At 43.9% G+C, this 24,555-nt stretch overlaps 1 protein-coding gene across 1 annotated transcript in view; it reads right to left on the bottom strand.

Moving 5' to 3' along the window:
* HMCN1 (hemicentin 1) overlaps positions 1-24,555 on the bottom strand; it is a 164,485-nt gene that overhangs the window by 46,648 nt on the left and 93,282 nt on the right. Inside the window, exons 39-54 of the mRNA XM_021525146.2 lie at positions 22,706-22,857; positions 21,852-21,975; positions 17,809-17,984; positions 17,459-17,555; positions 15,264-15,386; positions 13,691-13,852; positions 12,778-13,059; positions 12,199-12,366; positions 9,695-9,808; positions 7,180-7,266; positions 6,632-6,823; positions 5,733-5,906; positions 4,666-4,779; positions 3,074-3,219; positions 1,350-1,500; positions 468-671 (exon numbers count right to left, since the gene is read on the bottom strand). Coding sequence (XP_021380821.2) covers positions 468-671; positions 1,350-1,500; positions 3,074-3,219; positions 4,666-4,779; positions 5,733-5,906; positions 6,632-6,823; positions 7,180-7,266; positions 9,695-9,808; positions 12,199-12,366; positions 12,778-13,059; positions 13,691-13,852; positions 15,264-15,386; positions 17,459-17,555; positions 17,809-17,984; positions 21,852-21,975; positions 22,706-22,857 — 2,466 coding nt within the window. The remainder of the gene's footprint in view (positions 1-467; positions 672-1,349; positions 1,501-3,073; positions 3,220-4,665; positions 4,780-5,732; positions 5,907-6,631; positions 6,824-7,179; positions 7,267-9,694; positions 9,809-12,198; positions 12,367-12,777; positions 13,060-13,690; positions 13,853-15,263; positions 15,387-17,458; positions 17,556-17,808; positions 17,985-21,851; positions 21,976-22,705; positions 22,858-24,555) is intronic.

Raw genomic sequence — 24,555 nt, 5'->3', positions numbered from 1 at the left:
TTCTTAACCATGGAATCACAGAATGGTTTGGGTTGGAGGGGACTTTAGAGATCATCCAATGCAACCCCCTGACATGGGCAGGGACACCTTCCACTAGCCCAGGGTGCTCTAACCTGGTCTTGGACACTGTCAGGGATCCAGGGGCAGCCACAGCTTCTCTGGGCACCCTGTGCCAGGGCCTCCCCACCCTCACAGCCAAGTATTGCTTCCCAATATCCAATCTAAACCCACTCTCTTTTAATTTGAGTCCATATCTCCTTGTCCTGTCCCTCCATCCCTTGTACACAGCCTCTCTCCATCTTTCCTGTCATCCCCTTCAGACACTAGAAGGTCACAATGAGGTAACCCTGAAGCTTCTTTTCTCCAGGTGAACAATCCCAACTGTCCCAGCCTTTCCTCCCAGCAGAGCTGCTCCAGCCCTCTGACCACCTCAGTGCAGGGCCGGAGAGTGCCAGCTGCATACCCACCTGGCAGGATGAGCACTCTGTCACTGGAGCTCAGGGGGTGCCCATCCTTAAACCACGTGAGCACAGGGGGAGGAACAGCATTGGTCTCACAGTACAGTGAGAGGGGGTTGTTGACAAGCACATCTTTACTTTCTCCACCTCTTTGTGCATCCACCATGTTCCCAGCTTCCCATTCCCTGTAAGACTTTTGGAAGCTAGGAGGAACTACAACAAAGAAGAGGAATAACGTTAGCATTTTGCAGCAGAAACAGCTGGTTTTAAAGTCAAAAAATAAGAATGTTCAATAGCAGCAATAAAAATTACGTGTATTAAATAAACCCCTCCCTCCACATTAAGTTACTAAGGAAAACTCTAGATCTTCTAGAATGAACAATTGAGCAATTTACTATTTTTTTGAAGAATAATAAATAATAGTGCAAGATCACCTGGTAACAAACATAGAGGGTATTCATCAACAAAAATACTTAAACAATGAGGTATCTGGTTTCACTCAAGCTCTCATTTTGTCTATATTTTCAGAAAGTACTCATGATTGTTTCCTTGTATTGACACAGAGTAGGCCAATAGGATGCTTATGTCTGGGGCCTCTAAATACTAATTGAAACAGAAAAGTAAAGTATGCCTTAGTTCAAAACAAATAAAATTTTTTCATGAAGATCAGAGTTGCTATGTCATTGCACTGATTTCAGAAACACAACATATAAAAGAATCATCAAATACTATATGTCAGCAATGAGCAAAATATCCCTGAAATCAAAACCACACAGAAACACAAAAGCACTGGGTTTGACCACGCAAGGGTAAAGGACCTAAAATTATTAATTCCAACATCCCAGAATACTAGAAAAGCAGGCTACCAGGAGAGCTTTATTACCCTTTTACCTTGTATATTTACATCAAATTCCAGCTCATCCTCCCCAGCAATGTTGGAGGCCAGACAAGTGTAGCGCCCCGTGTCTGACACCTGGGCCTCTTTGATGTGCAGGGTGTGGCCACTGCCCTGGATCAGGACATGCTCATCTGCCTGCAGTGGCTGCAATGTCAATTCAAATGAAAATTAATACTCAGCAAAGAACACACCAGAAACAGCCAGATTTGTGGTAGTGATATGAGTAAGCTCAATCACGCTCCAAGTTCCTGGAGACAATTTTCTTTTCAGAAAACTCTACATCTTCACCCTTCTGATCATGGCAGCTGGTTTCCCCAAGGATGTAATTTTCCATCACTCCTAGCCCCATGGACACTGCTGAGAGGAGCAATGCCATTCCCATCAGGCCAGGGCTCTGGTGAGATTGGATCCAACCAGGCTGATCCAATCCCTGAACTCACTGGCCAAGCTTCCAATACCTAGGAAACTCACAGTAAGGTGAACAAATGGATCTAACCCATCCTACAGATCTGCTGCCAGCCAGGGCACAGTTTGAACATAGAATGGACACAGCAGCAGCACAAAGAGACACAGAATTAGATACTTCTGTGCCCAAATGTGGCTCACATGTGACAGCAGAGGCTGCAGTGACACAGCCTGTGTGTCCAGAATATATTAGATGTGCTCATCTACATCAGCAGCCTGGTCTAGTGGGAGGTGTCTCTGCCCATGGCAGGGGTGGAACTGGATGGGCTTTGAGGTCCCTTCCAACCCAAACTATGCCATAAGCCCATGCTTCCATGATTAGGGAGTCAGCACTCAACTCCTGGCCTGCAGGGGACAATTAATTCAGTCCATGGACAGGAGTGAGAGCCTTTCACCCAGGGCAGCCTAAGGAGCAGCAGCTGGTGTTCCAGTGGCAGTCAGGTGTGCACAGTCACTGCCTTTGGGAACCTCTTAACTCTCCAAATTGAGTTTTTCTTTGGCAATAGAGGCAGGATTCCTAGGGACCCCAGAATAGCAGAGCACACCTGAAACAGCCAGTGGGTGATCAACCACGTTATTCCCACATGCTTGTTAAATCCAGAAAGAGCTGTTCCACAGTGAGTGCACTACCAAGAACAGCTCAAGCAAAAGATTATACTCTCCCTTCTTACAAAAGAGCAGCACAGTTCATTTTTTATTCATCCCCTGTGCTGTATTTCAGTGTGTCCCCATGGCCCTGCCCTTCCCAAGTTCTCCAGATGGATTCTGGAGCGCTGTGTGTGGCAGGACTTGTGCCTCACCCCCTCTGGAGCTGCCAGATGCTCTTGTGGCTTTGTGAGCTCTGCCAGGACCAAGGGGGAGGCTCTGCAACTTCTGCAAGGGCAGCACTTGAGAGAACCATCTGTAAATAACAAGGCCTTTGGGGGCTTTACACAACAGCCACGGGCTCTGTGGCCATACCATGGGATGCTCCTGCCAAAAAGGGCACTCCCTATCCCAGCACAGGCCAGTGCCAGGCCTGCAGACTCTGGTCCTGGTGTCTCAGGCACTGCCAGGCACCCACCAAAAGCCAGGATATTGATCTGCAGAGGTCTGGGTGCCAGCAAACACTCGACACTGCTAGGCAGTGCTTCTGCCAGCAGCAGGGAGTGAGGGTGACTCCTGCTGCCCTGCATGGATGCTATTTCCAGGAACAGGGAACAGCTGTCCCTGTCCCACGTCTCCTCAGAGGAAGGAATCGAGTTTGACTGGCCTGTCCATCCTTGTACCAGCTGATGGCAGCAGCAGGAATGGCATGAGCTTCACACTCCAGGGTCAGGCTGTGGTTCACTTTGATCTTCACCTCCTTGGGGGACAGCCCTGTCCCTGAGACATCCCCTTTGGCAATGGTGGGGGGAACTGCACACAAACAAAGGCAGAGAGGGGAAAAACTGTCATGGCTTGCTGGCTGCTGCAGCATTTCAGCACTAACTGGAATAAGATGATAACCTCCTGGAAAGCAAGCATTCCCCCAATAAACTGCCTCTTGCCCACAGCCAAATGCCAAATTATTACTTTTATATATATATATATATATGTATTTTCAGCTATTTTTAGTACAGTTATTATGTACAAAAACATAAAAAACGGCATTCAACACTTTTAAACATGCAGATTTTTAAACACGGAAACCTCACTAGAGCCTTACCTAACTGCAGCACTTCATTATTACCTGCCTGGCTTCAATTCTACAAAGTTCAGGGTATTGTAGTCATTAAAGAGCATTTTAATGGAAACTAATATTCCCAGAAACATATGTTTGATCACAAGTCCACACTCAGAGTAGCTGGTGAAAACTCAACATTTCCACTGAAATTCCAGTGTTGCAAAATCCTGTTTCTTTCTGAATCAGAAAGAAAATAGAATATTTCAAAATTCTCCAGCTACCCCCCAGCTCGGTCTCATAATATTTTTGAAATTATGTGAAATGCTTTCAGAGCATTTTCTACTCTTTTTTTCCACTGGGAATTTCTAAATTTTCCCCTAGCACTTACAGTATCCTAATAACTGACAGTTGCAATGGCATTTGGGAGTGGAGGGCATTACATTCCCACAGGCATGCATTAGTAATGAACTCGTTTGTCACCTTCTCGTTATTCCAAATCCAGTGGGGCTTTATTAAGGACTTACTGTAATTAAATAACAGCATGTTACTGTAAGAGAGCAAACCAATTCGAAATCAGACTGGGAAATTTAAAAAAAAAAAAAAAAAGGTAAAAATCATGCTTGATTGAGCCTATAATGAAGAGTTTTAGCATTAAAATTGAGTACCTAGGTAGAGATGCTCAAAGGATAATGTCCTGAAAAAGACTTGAATGGGGAAACTTTTGTGCATATGAAATCTTATGAAAGGATATAAAAATAGTATTTTTGTATTTTTAACCTTCAGTTTTACTTTCCTCAATAAAATGTCCCACTAGATGTTACAGGCCCTCTCCTGTTTTTCCAAAATGGTTTCTGTGCTCAGGAGATTCTCTGCTCACGTCTCCCATTGTGCTGCTCTCATCTAACTTGAAAATCAGCACCAAATGAGGCATTTCAGAGGAAAGTGGAGTTCAGTGTTTCTCAAATGTTCTCCCCTGGGTGACATAAAGGCTTTTAGCACAACTGTAGCATTGCAAAAGATACAACAATCAACTTTTCTGGTGTCTTTCCTCCAGCAATGCCATAAGTTAATGCAGATGTTTGCTCAGCAAAGCCATTAATAGGAAACCTTGTATTCAGTAGGACAGATAACACTGCAATGGGGAAAATGAAAGAATGCAAAATTAGAAGAAATTTCCAAAACTGAAAGCATTGCCATACTGTAGACTTTCACTTCATAGTGCCTCAGGGTCTCCCCAGCCTCGTTAGTGGCTATGCAGGTGTATCTTCCAGCACTGTCCTGCTGGGCATTCAGGATCTGCAGGGTCCGCCCACCTGCCAAAGACACCAACCTTTAACAGCACTCACAGCACATTCATTCTTCCCAGTTATTTAAATACTTTTTCCAGCGTATTTCCAACCCTTTGGTCCAAAAGCTGCCCTTTGAAAAGCAGAAAAACTGACTGCTCACTACCATGTGCAACAAATGAGTGCATGATTCATGGCAGTGCTGTGGAGCAGTTCCTGTTGCTTATGGATTCTTGGGAAATTTGCTAACAAATTTCCTCAAGAAATCCATGCAGGGAATTTCTTGAAGATATTTAGCAAAGACTCATTCTTTCTCTGAACACTTGCAGTTAATAAGGTAAGGTATTCATACATCTACAGTAATCCAGTGTTCCCTCTAAAACTTGTTCCCATTTTCCACCTCCATAAATACTAGGGAAAAATGGAGTTCAGTGAGAAATTATTCTAGGGAGAAATTATTGTACTAACTAAAAATGGCAAGCTATTAATGACCTAGAAAATTCCCACCTCATTCTCTTTATTAATTTATATCTCTCTCCATCTAATTTCCACACTTAATTGGAAGTCATTTATATTCATCATTAGCTCATATGAATTTTCCCATAATTTTGCTTGATGGCACAAAAGGATAAATACATAATAAAACACAAATAAACAATCAGTTAATGTGAGGTACTTAAAAATATTGGAATGGGAAGTGCTAGGGAAGTTTAAGAAATCCCAGAATGGTTTGGGCTGGAAGGAACTTAAAGCTCATTCATGGGCAGGAGCATCTTCCACTAGCTCAACTTACTCCAAGCCCCATCCAACCTGGCCTTGGATACTTCCAGGGATGGGGCAGCCACAGCTTCTCTGGGCACCCTGTGTCAGTGCATTGCACTTCATAGAAATATATCCTTTGATTTTTTTAAAGAAGTCTGTACCAGAAAAACACTCAATAAAAGAATCAGGTGTTATTTCCCAATACAAAGAGAGTTTACCTGGCAGAATGCGGATGTTTCTGCTGGACTCTAAGGGATTCCCATCTTTCAGCCAGGTGATGGTGGCTGGGGGGTAGGAATAAGCTTCACAGACCAGTGAGGTGGGGCTGTTGAGGATAACAGTGATATCCTCTGCATTCCCTTGGCTGTCTGCTCCCACAATGCTTGGAGCCACTGGGAAGAACAAAATCAGTAACCAGAGGGAGGAAAGCACCTCTGAAAAGCCCACTTTCTGGTCCCTGTTCAGTCTAGGAATCTGGCTGCAGCCTCAGCTAGCTGGGAGTCCTACAAGTCCTACAAGGAGCACCAAAACCCATACCCAGACAACGTTCAGCTGGTTTTATGTTTTGTCCTGAAGTCAGCAGTGATCCCTAACCAGTGGAATTCACTCCCACCCATGCCTTTGTCAAGCACAGCTCCCCAGGAAGCCAGCCACCACTCCTTGAGCAGAGCTGCTGCTTGATGATCCTGGAAGGAGGGATTAGCCTAGGAACAAGGCTGTGGAAAACAAACTCACCATTGTTTGCACTTTGTTGTGCAATAACCCTCATGGAAAAAAAAAAACCCAAACAAAATGAGGAGTGCAGATGGTTTCAGCTTTTCTGAAGAGATCACAATCTGAAATGCTCTTCAGATGCTCCTTCCTTGAATCACAATAAGCCAAAGTGCTGTCCTGCCCATTCCATAGAGATGATATCCTATGAAGGCTCTCTATGTTCCAGCTCTGCTGTCTAAAGCACAGCACTGGTGTTTCTATTAAATCATTATCACTTACCAATTACTAAGATGCAAAATTCTAGACAGAGAGGCAACCTGTGCACTTGTGTCAAAAAAGCCCTACAGAATTCCAACAGGACTTTCTTCCCAAGTTGCCTGTTCCTCTGCAGGCAGCTGCTCACCAAGCACGTTGAGGCTGTAGGTTTTGCTCCTCTCCCCAGCAGCGTTGGATGCCAGACAGGTGTAGCGCCCCGTGTCCAGGAGCTGCGCCTCGGAGATCTGCAGGGATCGCCTGCTGGACAAGATCCTGGGATCTCCAGCCTCGGCCAGAGCCTGCCCATCCTTCAGCCACGTGACCTGTGGCATGGGGTTCCCTTGATGGAGTCGGGAAAATGGCAAACATGAGTTGGTGTATAACCTCTAGGATATACCAAGATTTCTGAGAAACAGGAAAATACAGTTTCAGGTGTGCTTTTCGTGTACATTCAAGGAGAGAAGGTTTGGAAAAGGCATTCTGAAGTCTCTGAACCACCTGAAGCGATATACACCTCCTCTGAAATTCCACAGGCCTTTGGAGAAGCAATATCGCAGCAACATCCCTCTTGGCTCATCTCATCCAACCTTTGGATCCCACTGAGCTGAAATCCCCTTAAAAACAGGGTGTGCAGCACCAGTAGTGATCTGACCATGGCTTTGATGAGCAAAGGTAAATCATAAACTGTTCTTTTACCTGTCACCTCACACGTCAGGGTAACTCCATGCTTCTCTTTCACTTTCACATCTTCCAGTGCATTTTCCCCCACAATCCCTGGAGGCACTGCAACAGGAAAGGACACAACATCAGCATGGTTTCAGCAACACTGAAACACAACAGGCTTCTTGAGGATGCTGCTAGGAGGGATGAGCCTGGGAACACAGGACTAGGAAAACAAATTCACAACTGTTTGTGCTTGCTTACTCAGTAACTGACATAAAAAAACAGGAGCAATACAGCAGATTCCCAACAAGTGGATGCTGTGCCACAGCTTATCAGTGTTCTCTGCAAATACAGCTAATTCCATGTGAGAATGAACCACTACATATGTCTAAAGGCAACTTGCTGTGGTACAAATTACATTTCTCTAGGGAAGTAGAAGATAAAACACCTAAAATAGCTATCCCCGTCCCCCCCCCACCCTCAAACAGCCAACCCAAGGCAAGGAAACTCCTACTGTATAGCTGACATGTTTCCAAATTATCCTGGTCAGTTTGTGCTTTTGGATGTGGTGGGCAGATTATGAGTATGCTGGGGAGTAGCTGTGCTGGTTAAAAGCTGTGATCAATTATTTCTTTCAAGGTAGATGCATTTGTAGATCAGGCCAAAAGAAACAGGCACTACAAGTCGAAATAGGCATGGAGAATAACAGGTTGAAAAGGAGACCTGTAGTTATTAGAAAGCAGCTCCATCTCCAGGAGATACAGGAAATTTTGTAACAAAAATGTCACAGTAAGGAGCCAGACTTATGTTTTAATAATCCTGCAAAATGCAAACCTTCAGCCTAGAGAGAAGACCTAAGAAGAAAGGAATTAAAATATACTTAACAGTTTATTTGTGATCTCGCTCATTGTTGGAAGCAAACATTTTATCAAAGTAAGAATCATGGAAATATGCAGAATTCATTGTCAACAGAGACAAGAATGTTACATCATATTTCTGATAACTAATGAAAGGTTTAAACTTGAGTGAAGAAAAGAGATGGGGGAAACAAAACTTAAAATCACGACGTTCAGGACTTAAGTCAGACCAGAAGTTACTACTATTGATAAACAAAGACAACAACTCGTTGCTTTCACTCCAAAATAATACAGTAAGTCATCAACACATCTCAATTTCAAAAATATGGCAAATTCAAACCAAAGCCTTTTTAAATATATAAATATTGTGCTTATTACACCAAGCTCTGCCTGCAAACTGCTGTGCCTATGATAATAATCCATAAAAATCCTGGCATGTCTGTGTACAGTCCCACTGACAGTGACTGGTGAGGATTCTCATTCCAGTAACTTTCTTCTAGAAAGACAAATTACTGGGGGGAGGGAAGAGAATACTAACAATGGAATTTTCCACTTGAAATCAGCTTCACTGAGCATTTTTCTTCAAGGAAAACAAAGCCTAATGCAATAGAGATTCCCAGAACCCTCAAGAACACCCTGCTTCTAAAACCCTCCAAAGAAAACAGTCAGACAATGAATGCTTTCCAGTGTTTATCCATCTCATCCATTCTACCACACTTACACTTCCATGAGCTCATCAAATAAACATGAACTGACTTGAATGGGAGTTATCATTTACTGGCTGAATATGCCCAAGTCAGCTGAAGGCAAGGGAAGATGAGGGTGAAAGAAAGGAAAGGAAGGAAAGGAAAGGAAACTGAGAACAAATTCGACACAGTAATGCTGAGAGAAAACTTGCACTGTGCCAGGTCTGACAGTTACTGATAAAAATAACAGTTATTAAATCAAGAAGCAGTGTTTTCTGGGGAAAACACTGATTTGCAAAACTAAGCAATGTGATAGAATAATACATTAATGGTTCCAAACAGCATCTAAAGAGCCTGCTGGACAACTCCTGGTCTAAAACATCAGTAGGACCACCCCCTATTGCATTGGTTTATAACCTCTGTCATACTAAAGGCTCTGCTGACTGAACATTTCCACTGCATTGGAGCTGGGATTGCTGATCCTGGAGAAGAGAAGGCTGTGGAAAGACTCTGGAGCCCCTTCTAGGACCTCAATGGGCTCCAGGAGAGCTGGAGAAGAACTTTGGACAAGGCTCTGGAGAGATAGGACGAGGAAGAATGGCTTCCTACTGCCAGAGGGAAAGGATAGATGGAATATTGGGAAGGAATATGTGAGGGTGGGGAGGTTGTGGCACAGGTTTCCATCCCTGAAAGTACCCACAGCCAGGCTGGACAGCACTTGGAGCAGCCTGGGATAGTGGTGCTCATGGCGGGAGGGTGGGAGTGGTTAGAATGAGGCAGGCTTTAAGGTCCCTTCCAACCTTCCAGGTTTCTATGATTCTGTGTAGAAGAACCTTATCTTTACAACCTAATTTTCTGTCTGTGGTATCAAATGCACTTTTTTCCCCTAATGATGCACGTTTTGGCATAATATTTTTTAAAATACCAGCAAAGTATACCGAATACCCTCCCTCTTACTGTATAAACCCCTCTCTTGTGCTGTTCCAAATCCAAGCAGGTACTCACCCAGAACAGAGAGGTAGAAGTCCTTCCTGGCCTCTCCTGCAGCGTTGGTCACCACACAGGTGTAATGTCCCTCGTCTGCCACGCCCACAGGGCTGAGCCGCAGTGTCCGGCCCCCTGAGACAGCCAAAACAGCATCAGAGTCCTGCTCTGCCCCCCAGCACCACCCCAGGGCTGGGCAGGGCACACACACCCTGCTCTGCCCCCCAGCACCACCCCAGGGCTGATCAGGGCACACACACCCTGCTCCACTGCACGGGATTCATGGATTGGCACTTAGGACATGGCAGGAATGCTGTGCTTGTAACACACACTGCTGGGCAGGAAATTAGGACAGCACACAGTGCTTGAGACAGCAGGGTTTTCAATCACAAGAGTGCTTTCCTGTACTGAGATTCTAGATGAGTATTCAGGAAAATTAATAATGCCTCATCAGTGCTTTTTATGTGTGTACACACAAAAACAAGCTTATTTCTATAAATACCTTGTATTATAAATACCCTTAAGGTATTTTCATATATATAGATAAGGAATAAAATTCCACTTCGCCCTTCTAGCATTTACATTAATTGTGCCATCAATAGTAATAGTAACAGCCGATAATAGCACTGGTTTACATGCAATGGTTTAAAAGAACAGATTCTTCTTGACTCTTTGTACAGACATGCTCATTTAAAAGGAAGATTTGCAAGTATATTTGACCAAAGATCAGGAATATCCCTGCTTTGCCATCACAGAGTAACTTCTCTTTCCTTTCTTTTTGGCACAGGAACAGCAGAACAGACATCAGGGAGCATTTGAGATTGAAGCCAAAGGTGGCAGCCAGCCTGTAGCTTTTCCCAGTTTCTGGTTAGCAGCTCTCCCATCAGCAACCATTCCCTAATCCACACTACACTCGCCCTAGGCAGCTCCTGTCTGTGGCTATCACTGTTGAGACACAGCCCAAAACGTGATGATCCTGGTCATGCACTTGGAGGAACAAACTGCTAAGCTGGTTAATGAATGTGGCTCTACCCAAGGAATCCTGCCTGCCAGAGGGAGCACTGGGAGACTGAGGGAGACTCAGGTCTTCCAGCCTCATGTCTGCCTCATCCCTTCTCCCATCCACCCCTGCACAAGGCCAAAACAGAAGTAGAAACCTGCCTGCAGGAGACTGTGGCCTTCCCTGGCATCACACACCAGAGCACACCCAGCTCTCCAGTGCTGAGGCAGATTTTCTACATTTGGCAAAACAAAAGCTCTTCTCCTTCCTAAAGCCCATGTACAGCTTAGGGCATGGGCTGCATGGGAAGCAGGAAGGGTACAGTGGATTTTTCTTTTCTTTTTCCCAGAAGATATGCAGGAAGGATCATCAAAAGCAAGCATCGGTATTTGGACAATGCTCTCAAGCACTGGGTGGGGTTGTTGGGGTATCCTGTGCAGGGCCAGGAGTTGGACTGGATGGTCCTTGTGGGTCCCTTCCAGCTCAGGATATTCTGTGATTCCATTATCTGAATTAACTGACTAAAAGCTGGCAGCAGTGTGTCCACACACTGAAATGATCTACAATGCCAAGTATGTTTTCAGTCAACAGAACCAATATCTTGGTTTGGCAAAGTATTTAACTCCAAAATTAGAGGAGGATTTTTGTTATTGTTGTTTTTTACAGTTTTACAAGCACAAATAAAGCTCCAAGTGGCCATGCTGGCTACAGTTCACTACCACAACATGTAGCTTTTTGAAGCACAAAGTTTGGAGGAAAACAAAGCCCTGAGCCCTGGCGTGTTTCCCCTCCCACACAATAAACATCTTTTTCTCTCTCCCTTCCTGACTCTCGATTAGGGAGGTGAGATTAGTGTGGGTGTAGAAAGCAACAGGCAGGACAGAACCAACCAAGCCCCGAAGATGTTAATTTTGTTGACGGTAACTTGAGACAGAAGGGAATGCAGAGCAGCTCCCAGAGCCAGGTTCAAACTGGGAAATAATCACACACCCACTTCCTTTTTCCACACACCATATGCAAAAATGGGAAAGCATAGGACAAAACTATGTGTAACATTAAAAGCTGCACTAATTAAAATATCCTGGAGCTTATCAGCTTCAAATGCAGTCTTAGCTGAGCTCTTAAACACCTTCCAGCTCTTTACCTGTCTGATAATCAGTTTTCTTAGGTTCATGATGCAGGCTTTGCAGGGTGGCTATCACAGTGTATTAGAAACTCCATCAAAACTTATTGCCATGAGATTTCTACTTGCCAGTGGCAAATCCAAGGTCAAAGAAACAACACAGTCAGAAATGCTTTTACATGCATTTACATGCCTCATTTCTTTGGTTTCATATACAGACCCATAGAAATTAGAGATGTGCTTTGGTTTTTGTAATTTGTTCTTTCAAAGACTTTTCCTCTTTAAATGGTAAAACAACTGTGAAGAGGAAGAGGTGGAGAAAAAATAAATAGGAGAGCCAATGAAGAGTATTTCTGGGCATGACAAATTGAGATGTTGCCATCTGCCCTCCAGCTTTTGTACCTGAGAGGATCCGCACCGAGCTGTTTAAGGTGATGGGCAACCCATTCTTAAGCCACGTGATTGTTGGCAAGGGGATTCCTGAGGCTTCACAAACCAGGGAGATGGGATTCTTCTCCACAGTACTGATGTTTTCAGGCAGCTGCAGGTAACCACCAATGCTTGGGGGAACTACAGCAAAGAGTAAGGAAAAGCCATACTTCAGAACAAATACCAATTCATTTTGCCCACAAAATGTTGTGTCATCCAAATATTAGTTTACTGAGGGTAAGCAGCAGGGTGGTCTTGGTTAAACCTTAATTTCTCTCTCCAACAACAGAATGTTTCCCATCATGACACTCACCCCAATATCACGTAAAATTGTACCTTATCCTGCTTATCTTGATCGACAAAGCCACTCAGGGTAGATTGATAGTTACAGAAAGAGGGCTACAATTTTAAAATACTCAGGAGTTATAAACCAAGATTTGGGCTTTTCCTAACACTGCAAGTAGAGCTGCATCCGCTGCAGCAGATCCAGGAGGTGCACTGAGCTCCACACCACTGGCACGCAGTGGTGGATTTCCATGTACCCCCACTCACCGTGGACGCTGAGGTCGTACTTCCTGTCGGCCAGGCCGGCGGCGTTGGTGGCCACGCAGACGTAGCGGCCGGTGTCGGACACCTGGGCACGCTCCAGCCGCAGGACACGGCCCCCGGCCAGCACCGCCACGTCCCTGCCGCTGCCCAGCGCCCGCCCGTCCTTCAGCCACGTCACCGCCGGCTCAGGAATGCCCTGAGCCTCGCACTCCAGGGATATTTCACTTCCCTGCGTGACAATGACCTCTGACGGGTGGGGACCACTGCTCGATATAGTTGGTCGAGCTAGGGAGGAACAAGGGACACAGTGTAAGAGTCAACTGGAAGCTGCACTTCAGAATCTTCACCTGCTGCTGAGTCAGTTTTTCAGAGCAGCAGGGCCAGTAAAAGGCAAATCAGCTCCTTTCCCTCTCTCTCACAGCATAAAATAAAAATGTTTTTTAAAATGTTAACTTACAGGCAATTTTTAAAATGCAAACAAGCAAAAAAATTAAATTAAAAAATACTGTCCCCACACTATCAATCCCTACAGATTTTGGAAGATTTTCTTCTCTGTGGGCTTGTTTAAAAATACCTTCTTTTGTTCCCAACAAAAATATAATAAAGTCTAAGGGAATGAAGGGAAATCTAATTTTTGTCAGTTGTCATCACTACTGCAGCTTGAGGGCAAGACTGAAGGGGTTACATCAGTGGATTGTGCAGTTTCAAAAGGGATATGCAATATCTTGGTCAAGCTACAGGTCCAAATTGCCAAAATTTTAATGACATAACACTCTCCTTGAACTACCTCTAAACTGTCCTACAGCCAGCACTCTGTCTCTGGAGACCCTGCAGCTCAACATCACTGCCCGGCTCACCTTCCCATAACATTACTGCACAACTGGTAAACCATGATCAGAGTTTTCCTGGCACTTACTGTACACTTGCAGGCTGTACTCTTTGGTGGCACTCCCAGCCACGTTTGAAGCAATGCAGGTGTAAGATGCAGCATCAGACCTGTCAGCAACTGCAACCTGGAGCTGTCTGCCCCCAGACAGCACCCGCACCCTTCCCGATGGCTCCGGCACCACAGGAGAGCCTGCAAAACACCTTCTGTCACATAAAACCACACAAGCTGCCAGGAGCAAATGAAAGTCATGTGGTGTGAAGTCTACTGGTTTAATCAAAAGGACTGACTTGCACATTTGCCCATTTTAGAAGTACTCTCTCAGTTTTCCCAGAGAGCAGGAACTCAGCACCAGTAGATCCTGAGGACTTTCTCAGTGTTTAGAAATTAATTTAGGTTTCACACTGTGTGCTGTGTGTCACAGGTTCTTCTTAGGAAATCCTCAGCAGAAACATGACAGCAAACTCCCATTGCATTCTCTGAGAGCTCAGATTATCCATTTTCATCTTTCCAACTGCAGGGAGACTTACTGACAGAAGGAATGCACCTGCCATGGATTCTTTTAGAAGTTTAATCTTCATTTCCCTCTTGTGCATTCCCTCTCTACAAAGTGCATCAAAAAAATATACTGCTGAAAAATATACTCTTCCTTTCTAACTGCTTTTCTAGACTTTCTAGCAGGTTTAAGTCTCCTTCCTGATATTAAGTGCACACACATTAGCCTTGCAGTGCATTTACATGTCATGGCTTCCAAGAGATAGGGTTTAAAAAGAACTTCCAAGACACAGGGATTAAAAAGAACTTCCTGTTCTCTGAATATGTTATGCATTGGAAAAAGTGTTCTGTAATTAAAACCTGCTCTTTCCATGAGCCGAAATTAATTAAAGCAAGTACATATTATATTGAATTGTTTTGCTTAGAAAAACACAAATATAAGTAAGATTTATTAATAACACAAGAATTAACACAGAGAAAAAGTAAATTCTCTTTATTTTGCCCTGTATTCTGTCTCCACGAGTGCTTAAAAGGTGCTGAAAATAGCTGGCTTTGTCTTCCAACTCCTAAAGAGGTGTTTGGCGATGTAACTTTAACCCCTAAAGCAAAAGGTGTGCAGACTACTCTTGAACAAGATGCGAGGGGAGAAAGGGTTTTGTGTATCCCCAAAGCAATTACAACTACACACATCTTCACCACTTGGCATGATGCCATGGCCGCAGATTTAAAACCAGCTCAGAGAATCTGTGATATGCAGTGGATCACAGGGCAGAAACTCAAATTCACACCAAGGAACTCCCAGTGACCCTGGCCTTGACATTTGGGACCCACTAACAAGTCTTAAAATCCCAGAATGGTTTGGGTTGGAAGGAACCTTAAAGATCATCTCATTCCACCTCTCTGCCATGGACCTGGACACCTTCCACTTGCTCAAAAGAGAATAATCTGCTCCTGGAGTTCATGTTACCCAATGCCAGGACTACACAGATATCTGCACACCTGAGCTCCTCAGAACACACCATCTAAAATGGACACAAAATGAAAAGCAAACCCACAGATCAGAGTTATCCCATTTGCTTTATAAAACAGACAATTGGCAGTTACCCACCATTCTTTTTCCAGGTGAGACTGGGTGGTGGGATGCCACTGGACTCACAGATGAGGCTAATCAAGCTCCCTTCAGTGACTGTCAGCTGAGAGCTGTAATCTGAGCCAGAAATACTTGGTGACACTGCAAAGAAAAGCCAAATAAGTGCAGCCTTTGAAACAACACATTATCAGACATCAGTAAACCCCAAATTACCCTCATTCAAATCTCTCCCATACAGCTCTGAAGCAATGACAAGGATTGTCTCCTCAATGCTAACCATGCCCTGGGTAGGGAACAATACACATGAGAATGACTGCATCCATCCTTTTGGGCTCCAAGGGCTGCTGCATGCACAGCCTTTATTTTGGGCTGCCTTTAATGGACTTCACTGAACAAAGATGGTTTGGGGAACTTTGTCAAGTGACTCCAACTCTAAGAGCTTGCCTCATTCATGGCCTCAGCTAATATACCCACAGAGATAATCACCAGTAACTTTTAAAATTCAGCCTACATTTTTACTTTGAATTTTTCCTGCATCAGCACACTGGCTGCCACATCCAAAGGCTATGGATCCCACTCCTCTGATCACCCTCCTGCAACAGAAGGATCACTTTGCTTTACAGCTCTGTGACTCTAAACCAGCTGCAGACAAAAGGGACCAGTGTTTTACGCTGATTCTCAAAGTCTTAAAGCACTTTGGTTCAATCCCTAGGGAAGGGCTAATTGCCTCTCAGGAATCAGGGAATGATCTTCATCAGATGAAAATAGAGTAGGTAGAGACCAAGAAAAAGCAGAGGAGATTGTAGGTTGAACTTGGCAAATAAAACCTCCCAGGTGAACAATTTATGCAGCACTTTTTAAATGCATGTGACAATAGCCAGCTTCTCCTGACACCTCCAGCTCTCCAGTAGCAACCAGGTGTGTGGGGTTTGAATCAACACTGCCAAGGGCCTTATGGTACTGCCTACTTTACCCTTTATTTGTCTTGCTTCCAGCCAGGACAAGCCTGTGTTATTCTCTTAATTTAACTCATTGGCTGGCTCGTGGGTCCACACTTAGCTCCAAGGATCTCACAAATTCTCAGAAGGATACATTTCATGGATTTAAAATGTCAAAATATGGCAAGGAGGACTTTGGATGCTGTGGCATAAATGGAAACTATAATTCTAAACAATTATCCACAGATGGCTTTCACAGGCAGCCTGTGGTTTCCATCAAGCTTATCCCATCAAAGCTGCTAACTAGCAAAGAATTATCCCTCCATTCAAATCCTACTGGAATGGTTCTACTGCACAAAGGAACAAATCTAAATCCCCCCAGCAAAGGTCCTGTGCAAAAATCTGGGAGAGAGAGAGGAGAGCAGAAGCTGACCTCCACAGTAACTGACCTCCATAGTAAATGGTATTTGCTTCAGCATAGGAAAATGGCATGGTACTACAACACTAACCTCTAACTCAAATGCCGTGAATCGATCTTTTAATAATGACAGTCATTAAATCTGAACTGAAAAATGTCATTTCAGTGTTACAAACCGTCATACGTAATTCTAGTCTTATGACTCCAAAGCAAGAAATTGATTTATAATAGTAAACCAGGGACATTTCAATTTGTACATGAGAAGAAAATGATGGTGCAGAAAACCCCCTCAAAAGCCATTATTAAAATAATGTCCTAAGCCACATTCATTATAGAGCCATAGAAAAAATTTATTAAAGTTGTTTTTATGATTCAGCACTAATAAGTTTGTAATGCAGCTTTTATTTATCTGAATTTCCAATGCTTCAGCATTTCAGTAAGTGGAAAGTTGGTATGTTACTTTAAATGGCATTAAAGCTATGGATCCAAACCCAGGTATTTATAATAGAATCATGATCACAGAATCTTGTGGGTTGGAAGGGACCTTAAAGATCATCATGTTCCAATCCCCTGCCATGAGAAGAGATGCCTTTCACTAGTTATAGATCTAACTGCTCTTACTCCTGCAAGCTCAAAGGTCTGTAGAGTAATTTGTGTTAATTTAGAAATAAATTAAAGCGATTTGAAAAATGTGTGCACTGTCCTGGGCATGTTCAACTACAGCAAATACAACAATATATCCCTGTATGTGCCTCAGCAACTGAGTGTTGATGAACTACAGAGGATTTCAGTGTCTCAGATCGTAATTCAGCCCTGAGCTTCATTCCCATTTCTGGAATAAGCTTAATAAATCTTACCCCAAATATTGACATTATAGTTCTTCTCAGTTTTCCCAGCAACATTGGTCGCTTCGCAAGTGTAGCGTCCGGTGTCCTGCACTTGAGCTCCTTCAATCTGGGGACAAAAGGAAAACCTTGATTTTTTCTTTGTACATAGTTATTAATGAAATGTCTAGGGAGAGGGGGCTCAGGTTTCAATTTTATTTTTACATATGTCTCCCAGAATATTATTAATAGACCACAGGTCTCTGCCATCCCTCCCTCCACACCCTCTGTTCTCTGCTGCCCCAGAGAGCCGTGCTGTCCCACCCCCACGGAGGGTGCAGCTGCCCAGGAGGGAGCCCCAGCTTGCTGCGTGCCCAGCTTACCCTCAGCACGCTGCCATCTGCAGAGATGCCCAGGCCTGGCTTCTCCAGCAAGGGCCGCCCGTCCCTGAGCCAGGCCAGGCGCGGCGGGGGCACGGCGCTGCCCTGGCACCGCAGCTCCAGCGCCTGGCCCAGCAGCACCGACACGTTCTGCTCCTCGCCCACGATGTCGGGGGGAACTGCACCAACACAAGCACACACTTGGTTACCTTGGAAAAGCCCTCTGAGACCACCAAGTCCAGCCATTCCCCAGCACGGTCCCCAGGAACAACATCCAAAGGTCTTAAATTCCCCCAGGGATGGCAACTCCATCCCTGCCCCAGGCAGATGTACCAGTGCCTGAGCATCCTTTCTGTGAAGAATTGTTCCTAATATCCAACCTGAACCTCCCCTGGCACAACCTGAGGCTGTTTCCTCTTGTCCTATTGCTCAAACCAAGGGACCTTTGGGCACTGAAGATTTCACAGAGCAAACATAATGTGGAGTTAAGGGACTTCACTGTGCAAAGACAAAATGACACACCTTCAGTTACGCATAACTTCAGTTTCCTTTATTCCACAAAAAACACAATAATGATTTTTGTTATTTACAGAATACCTTCCACACAAAATACACACTAGTGAGGTATCAGCTACAGTAAAAAAAACCCTTTAAATGTAGCTAGAAAGGAAAACGCCCAGTACATAAAAATGGGGGGGATGCATTCCTCCAAGAAGAAAAAAGAGCTGCTGAGTGAAAAAGCTCATTATAACATCATAAGATAACAATCAACCCCAGAAGCTGAAAATGTCTTAAGCTGCTCCAGACAGTGCCAAGAAGGATTCTTGACTTTAAGGAAAAGTCTGACCTACAGATAATTTGTCCAGAGATGGCCAAATACAGCTGACAGAATAAGAATTTACATGGTCAACAAGCAAATCAATGGGTTAATGACTTAATCAATAAATCATAATCTACAAGTAGCCCATGTATAAGGTCTGTGTGGGATCTACTAATTATTGCAGTTGTTGGCACTGAGCATTATATTCACATTTGTCCTGCAGTTCAGTGGTAACCTCATTTTTACACTATTATTTCCAAATCAGACAGTAGGAAAATCTCCTTTTGAAAAGAAAGTTTTCTGTGTAGAAACACAAAAACCCAAACCATTGGACACTTTAATTGAAACCCATTAGCTGTTCTTGAACAGTATCAGGATTTATGAAAACACATTTTTCTCCTCATTAAAAATATTGTGTTTCCACAACCAGAAAAACAAAAGTAACTGAGAAGGCAACTGAGAACTAAACCTTGAACACAGCAAGTCAGAAATTTTCCATAGGGAAAGTGTTCATGGCTGCAATCAAAAAGAACACAGGCAAAATACAACCCACCAAGAAGCTGACCAGGACCAAATATAAGAACCTTTATTGTCACATTTCCTTTGTCATTTAGTTTTGGGATCCATGACCCCAGACCCTGAGGGTCTGAGTGCACGGAACTTTGGGGGAGAGAAGGGAGGCAGTGGGACTGTCTGTGAGAGAAAGCACACTAGGTTAATCACACACAGGAGACCAGAATGTGTCCCAAAGTGGCACTCAGGGGACAGCAAGACAAGGTGGCCTAAAAAGACCAGGAACAATCAAGCTTTGTGTTTCTTGCCCAGGAAATTCAGAGGAGAACTGCTGATTTTGTTATTTTGCAAATAAGGAAACTGCTGATTTTCCCTCAATTATTTGCAAACTGATTTAATCAGTTTGTAAATAATTTAGGGAAAAGCTTTGTCCCTGTGGATAAGAAATACAGCAAGTGAAAAAAATCTGTTTATCTTTTTGTCATTCTAGAACTCACAAAGGTCCAGGTTCTTTATGAGTATTGTGGAACTTAGACTTGAAAGCTGATCCATTCTGGCAGAAGGCAAATTTATTTCCGAAGACTTTTCAACCAATTACTTTTCCTCTCAGCAAAATGAATTGAAATGTGCTCAAAAGGAAACTGGGTTTATGACACAGACACTAAAGCACTTATTTCTGAAGGAACAGGTTTTAAAATTAATCTAATTATGCTCATAGTAACTGTACATAACTGAGCTTGTTTCAACTCCTGTCTCAGTGCACATTTCCAACCAACCCAGCTCTAACTCTGCTCCAAATTACTTTCCTCCTGTGGCTTCTTAATTAGATTGCCCTTATGAGGTAAGTCTGAAGAGCAATATTACTTTTTGGTGACAGCCTCACTCAAGCTGGTCCTGCAGCTGAGCTCAACCCTGGCCAGCTTCTAATACAACACTAATTTTAAACATACACAACTCCTAACTCTTTTCATTTCCTCCAGCTAAAATGGACAGATGTTCCAGAAAATACAAGAGGAATAATAAATATATCTATGTCACTTTACACAGACATACACACCTGTCCTCAAACTCCAAAGGACACCTTCATATTCCTTGCTCTAGACATAACATGTTCCAGCCTATATTAACTTTGGCTCACTTGCCACAGCAGAGTCCTGGGTTTCTAACTGCCCCTTCTAGATGCAAAAGTTACCAGGACTTTAGTCAGGGGTACCCCAACCAAGGGAGACAATTCTGAAAGCCAAACTCAAGAACAAATAACTTGCCCAGCTGCCCCTTCTTAGAACTCATGCAAACTCCTAACTTTTCTTGCAAGGTTATCCACAGGGGATTGCCATAATGCCAGAGACTGGCAGAGTCCACTGACCTACTGAAAGCAGAAGCCAAACTACATTTGGAACCTCAATTGTAAATGCCTCTCTACACATGTGGTACTGTAACATTTCTAAAACAAATGTCAGGTTATTGCTCATCCTCATTTTGCTGTTGGACAAATCCTCTGAGGTGTCCAAGGGAACTCAAAACCAGCTACAGTCACACTCCCTGGCATCCCTGCTGGCACAGCACCCACAGACTCTGAGAACACAACATGGAGTGACCTTAGGGACCCTTCCAGTGCCTGAAGAGGCACCAAGAGAACTGCAGAGGGACTCTGGGCAGGGGTCTGGAGAGACAGGACAATTATAAGTGCCTTCCAGAGGCAAGGTTAGATGGGATATTGGGAAGGGATCCTTCCCTGTGAGAATGAAGAGACCCTGGGACAGAGTGCCCAGAGAAGCTGTGGCTGCCCCTGGATCCTTGGAAGCATCCAAGACCAGGCTGGATGGGGCTTGGCACAACCTGGGACAGTGGAAGGTGTCCCTGCCCATGGCAGGGGATGGCACTGGATGGCATTTAATGTCCCTTCCAACCCAAACCATTCTATGAATATGAAAAGGCATCTAATACAAGTTATAAAACATCCAGGATGAAATTCATACAAGTTACAAGAAAGCACAAGAATGTCCTGAGTTGGAAGGGACCTGCAGGGATCACCAAAATCCTGCACAGGACAGTCCCAACAATCCCACCAGGTATCTGAGAGCATTACCTGAATCAGAAGGGAGGATGAATTTACACAAGTTTGGGTAAAAAATTCAGGATTAACTCACTGACAACCTGGAAAACTGACAAACTATAAAACCACTTCTTTCCTGCTCTTTGAAGGAGACAGAGCTGACTGGCTGGACTCAACACAGTGTCACTATTTAGCACTAAGAGAATCCCCTCCATTTAGGGAGGCAGAGCAAGTCTTGGGAATGGCATGGGAACTGCAGCGCTGGATGGGGAACTCCCAGTACCTCTTTCTGGTGCAATAAAGACAACAGAGCACTGGGCCCAAGAATATCTCTCACTTGGCAAATCTATCTGCTTTTACACAAACACGTGTTTTATCATTTGTAAATGAGTTTTTATGCATTCAACTTGTAAATGCATTGCTGTAGTTACATTCCTTCAAGGATACACAGAAGGACACACCCAGACACTTTAGTAAATGAAGGTGGATGTGCATATGTGTTTTAACTTCCATACACAATCCACTCTTCCTCACCTGGCCTTCCATTACAGACTGGGACAATTTCTACTCAGCACTGCTCAGGGTCTGGGCCCAGTGTGTTAAATTAAAGCTTCAAGAAGAGCTCTCAGAACCAGAAGGAAGACATTTGTCACTCACCATAAACACGGAGGTCGATGTCCCTCTGGCTCTCCCCCGCAGCGTTGACTGCCACGCACGTGTATGTCCCCGTGTCACTGAGCTGGGCACTGGGCAGTGCCAGCACCCGGCCCCCCGACAGGACCTGCAGCAGGAGCACAGCACCTTCAGGCACACCCCAGTGTCAAACACAGGCGGGGGAACTCCCAGGGCTCATTTCACAATGGGACACTTGTTTTGCCACTGCTTCCCACCATCTCCCTGCACTCCAGTGTTCTCTTCTAATCCAGACTTGCAAAAGCAAAACTCTCACTTCGTGCCAGCCCCTGGGAATTCCTGGCATTCTCAAGACTTTGCAGGATCTGGACACCCCTCCCTCCCTCCCACCAGCTTTAAACATGCTGTTACACCTTTTGTCTGTGCCCTGATCTGTCCCCACAGAACACAGTTCCCCCTCTTCCCTTTCAAATTATGAAATCAACTTCCACAAACCAACCACGACCTCTCATTTTACCTCTTAAATATCTCCTTATATCAGAGGTTGGTTTTCTTTTCTGAATTACTGTTGTATGTAATGAGCTCCCAGATCTCTTCAGCAGAGGAATCTGGTCCAATTTCCCCTTCTTCCCAGTAAGCAGAAAATTTGTTGATGCAGATTTACTCAGTATGACACCAGGTGAAAGGACCACTTTATTTCAATATATCTCTATCTTCCACTTCACAAAGTACTGGAGCTAAACTCACACAACCCAGACTTAAAGGCCTTATATTATTATTCCAAATCCTCCAACTTATTCTCTTCCATTAAACAGCATTGACTTAAAAGCCTCCTCCCACAACAGGGACCACCATAGAGCAGGATCTGTCCCTGGTACCTGGAGGCCATTGGTGACGCTGGACACAGGGCTCCCATCCTTCAGCCATGTCAGGATAGGGGCAGGAATGCCTCTGGCTTCACACTCCAGTCTCACTGCATTATTGACCACTACTGTCACCATGTCACTGCTGCCAGAGATGGATGGGGGGACTGAAAAAAAAAATCCACAGAAAAAGGGCTGTAACAGCTACATAAGAGTATTAATCACAATGACATTAAATAGGCTGCATGGTTTTGGATGTTATTTCTCTTTTCTCATGTTATTCCTGCTGAACCCTTGTCATGTCTTTGCTCTGTGCCAGATCCTGCTCTTCCCTAGCATGAGCAGGCAGATAACTGCAGTGAAACTACTGTGAGCAAGGTATGTGGGACTGGGCCCACAGCCCAGAGGACAGCTGTGAAACCCAGGAAACACACCATAAAGCCAGAAAATATTCCCTCAAACTTTTCTACTATTCCATTTAGACCTTGTGGAAGACTTTAGGAGTGGTGGGGATTAAAGAAAAGAGTTTACCATATAAACCACATAAAGCAAATCCATACACAGAGTGATAAATTGCCCTAGCAGAGCATATGGAAACGTTTATCAGATTAGACTGCAAAACATCTGCCTCTCTGATGACACAAAACGTTGCAATGGAACATCTAAAGCACTTACTCGAGGCACACAGTCTAGCAAATGTTGTAGGGCTCAGGTAGAAAGGGAGACAAGAATCATTAAAAAAGGAAGATCTTTCATGTATTACGAGAATCAAAACTATTCTAGTTGCTCCTATCAATAATAACTTAGTGATAAAGTCTAGAAGTTAGTATCACACAAAAACTTAATATTTAAAGTCACTCCTGCAAAGAGATGAGAATGGTGTGTGCAACTCATACATATAGCCCTGTGTGAGGGAAGGAAACATGTAAAATTTTGCACTGCAAATAAGATTCATTAATAACACTATTAACAACACAAACTAGTGAATAAGACCAGTAATTGACCAAGGCAGGTGCTAATGGAAATCTAGAGCAGCTTTTCCATAAATGCAGCACAACTTTCAGTACTTGGCATTTGAGCCTGCTCTCCATTAAGAAGTCATTGCTTCCACTGGTAAAGGCAAAATTTTTAAGTTTTTTCTTCTCAAACTCATAAACTCTAAGGACAGTGGATGATGAACCTGTGGATGGCAAATTCCAGCACCTCTCTACTGTCAGCCTGGCAGGACACCAGCTGAATGAAACAGGTTCATGGACAGGAGGTCGATGCAATTAGCTCCTTTGATGCCACTAGTTGTGGCATCAACTAAAGTAACAGCATATACTTTGTTCTAGAAGGGGAAGCTCTGTGTCTTAGAAAATTTTAGTCCCCTAGAAAACTCTGGACATGTTTGCTGAAATTCTGCCACCCCTAAAAAGACACACGTGTACTGAGGAGTTACTTTCTATTTAACTAGAATAATGACCTTAGCTCTAAGAATTTCCTGACAATTAATCACTGGGTGGGGTTAATTGCCTTTGACTGTGTCTTGTGCCATCAGTTTTTCCCATGATGGTCATAAAATTCATGGAAATGCACTGCCCAAGTCATTTACTAACATTAATAGGAACTATATAGTGTGTGTGCATCTCAGGTGCCAAATTTGGGCCACACTTTTGTACAGAAGACTCCCCCAGAAAACCAGCTACATGCACATGCATGTATTGAAGATAAGAATTTGGACTCTGGCCATATTCAAAAGCCACTGAAATCACTGGAAAAGCTCCAATTGGGCTTTTGCTGGGTTCAGCAAACACCCACACTTCCACTTCATCTTCTTAGACACAGTTCTTTTTTCTTTAAAACTCTTGGATTATGAAAGAGCA

Source organism: Lonchura striata, chromosome 9 (genome assembly GCF_046129695.1).
Source record: "Lonchura striata isolate bLonStr1 chromosome 9, bLonStr1.mat, whole genome shotgun sequence".
Taxonomy (NCBI): Eukaryota; Metazoa; Chordata; class Aves; order Passeriformes; family Estrildidae; genus Lonchura; species Lonchura striata.
Note: the sequence above shows the minus strand (reverse complement) of the source record. Positions and strands in the feature narration are given on the sequence as shown.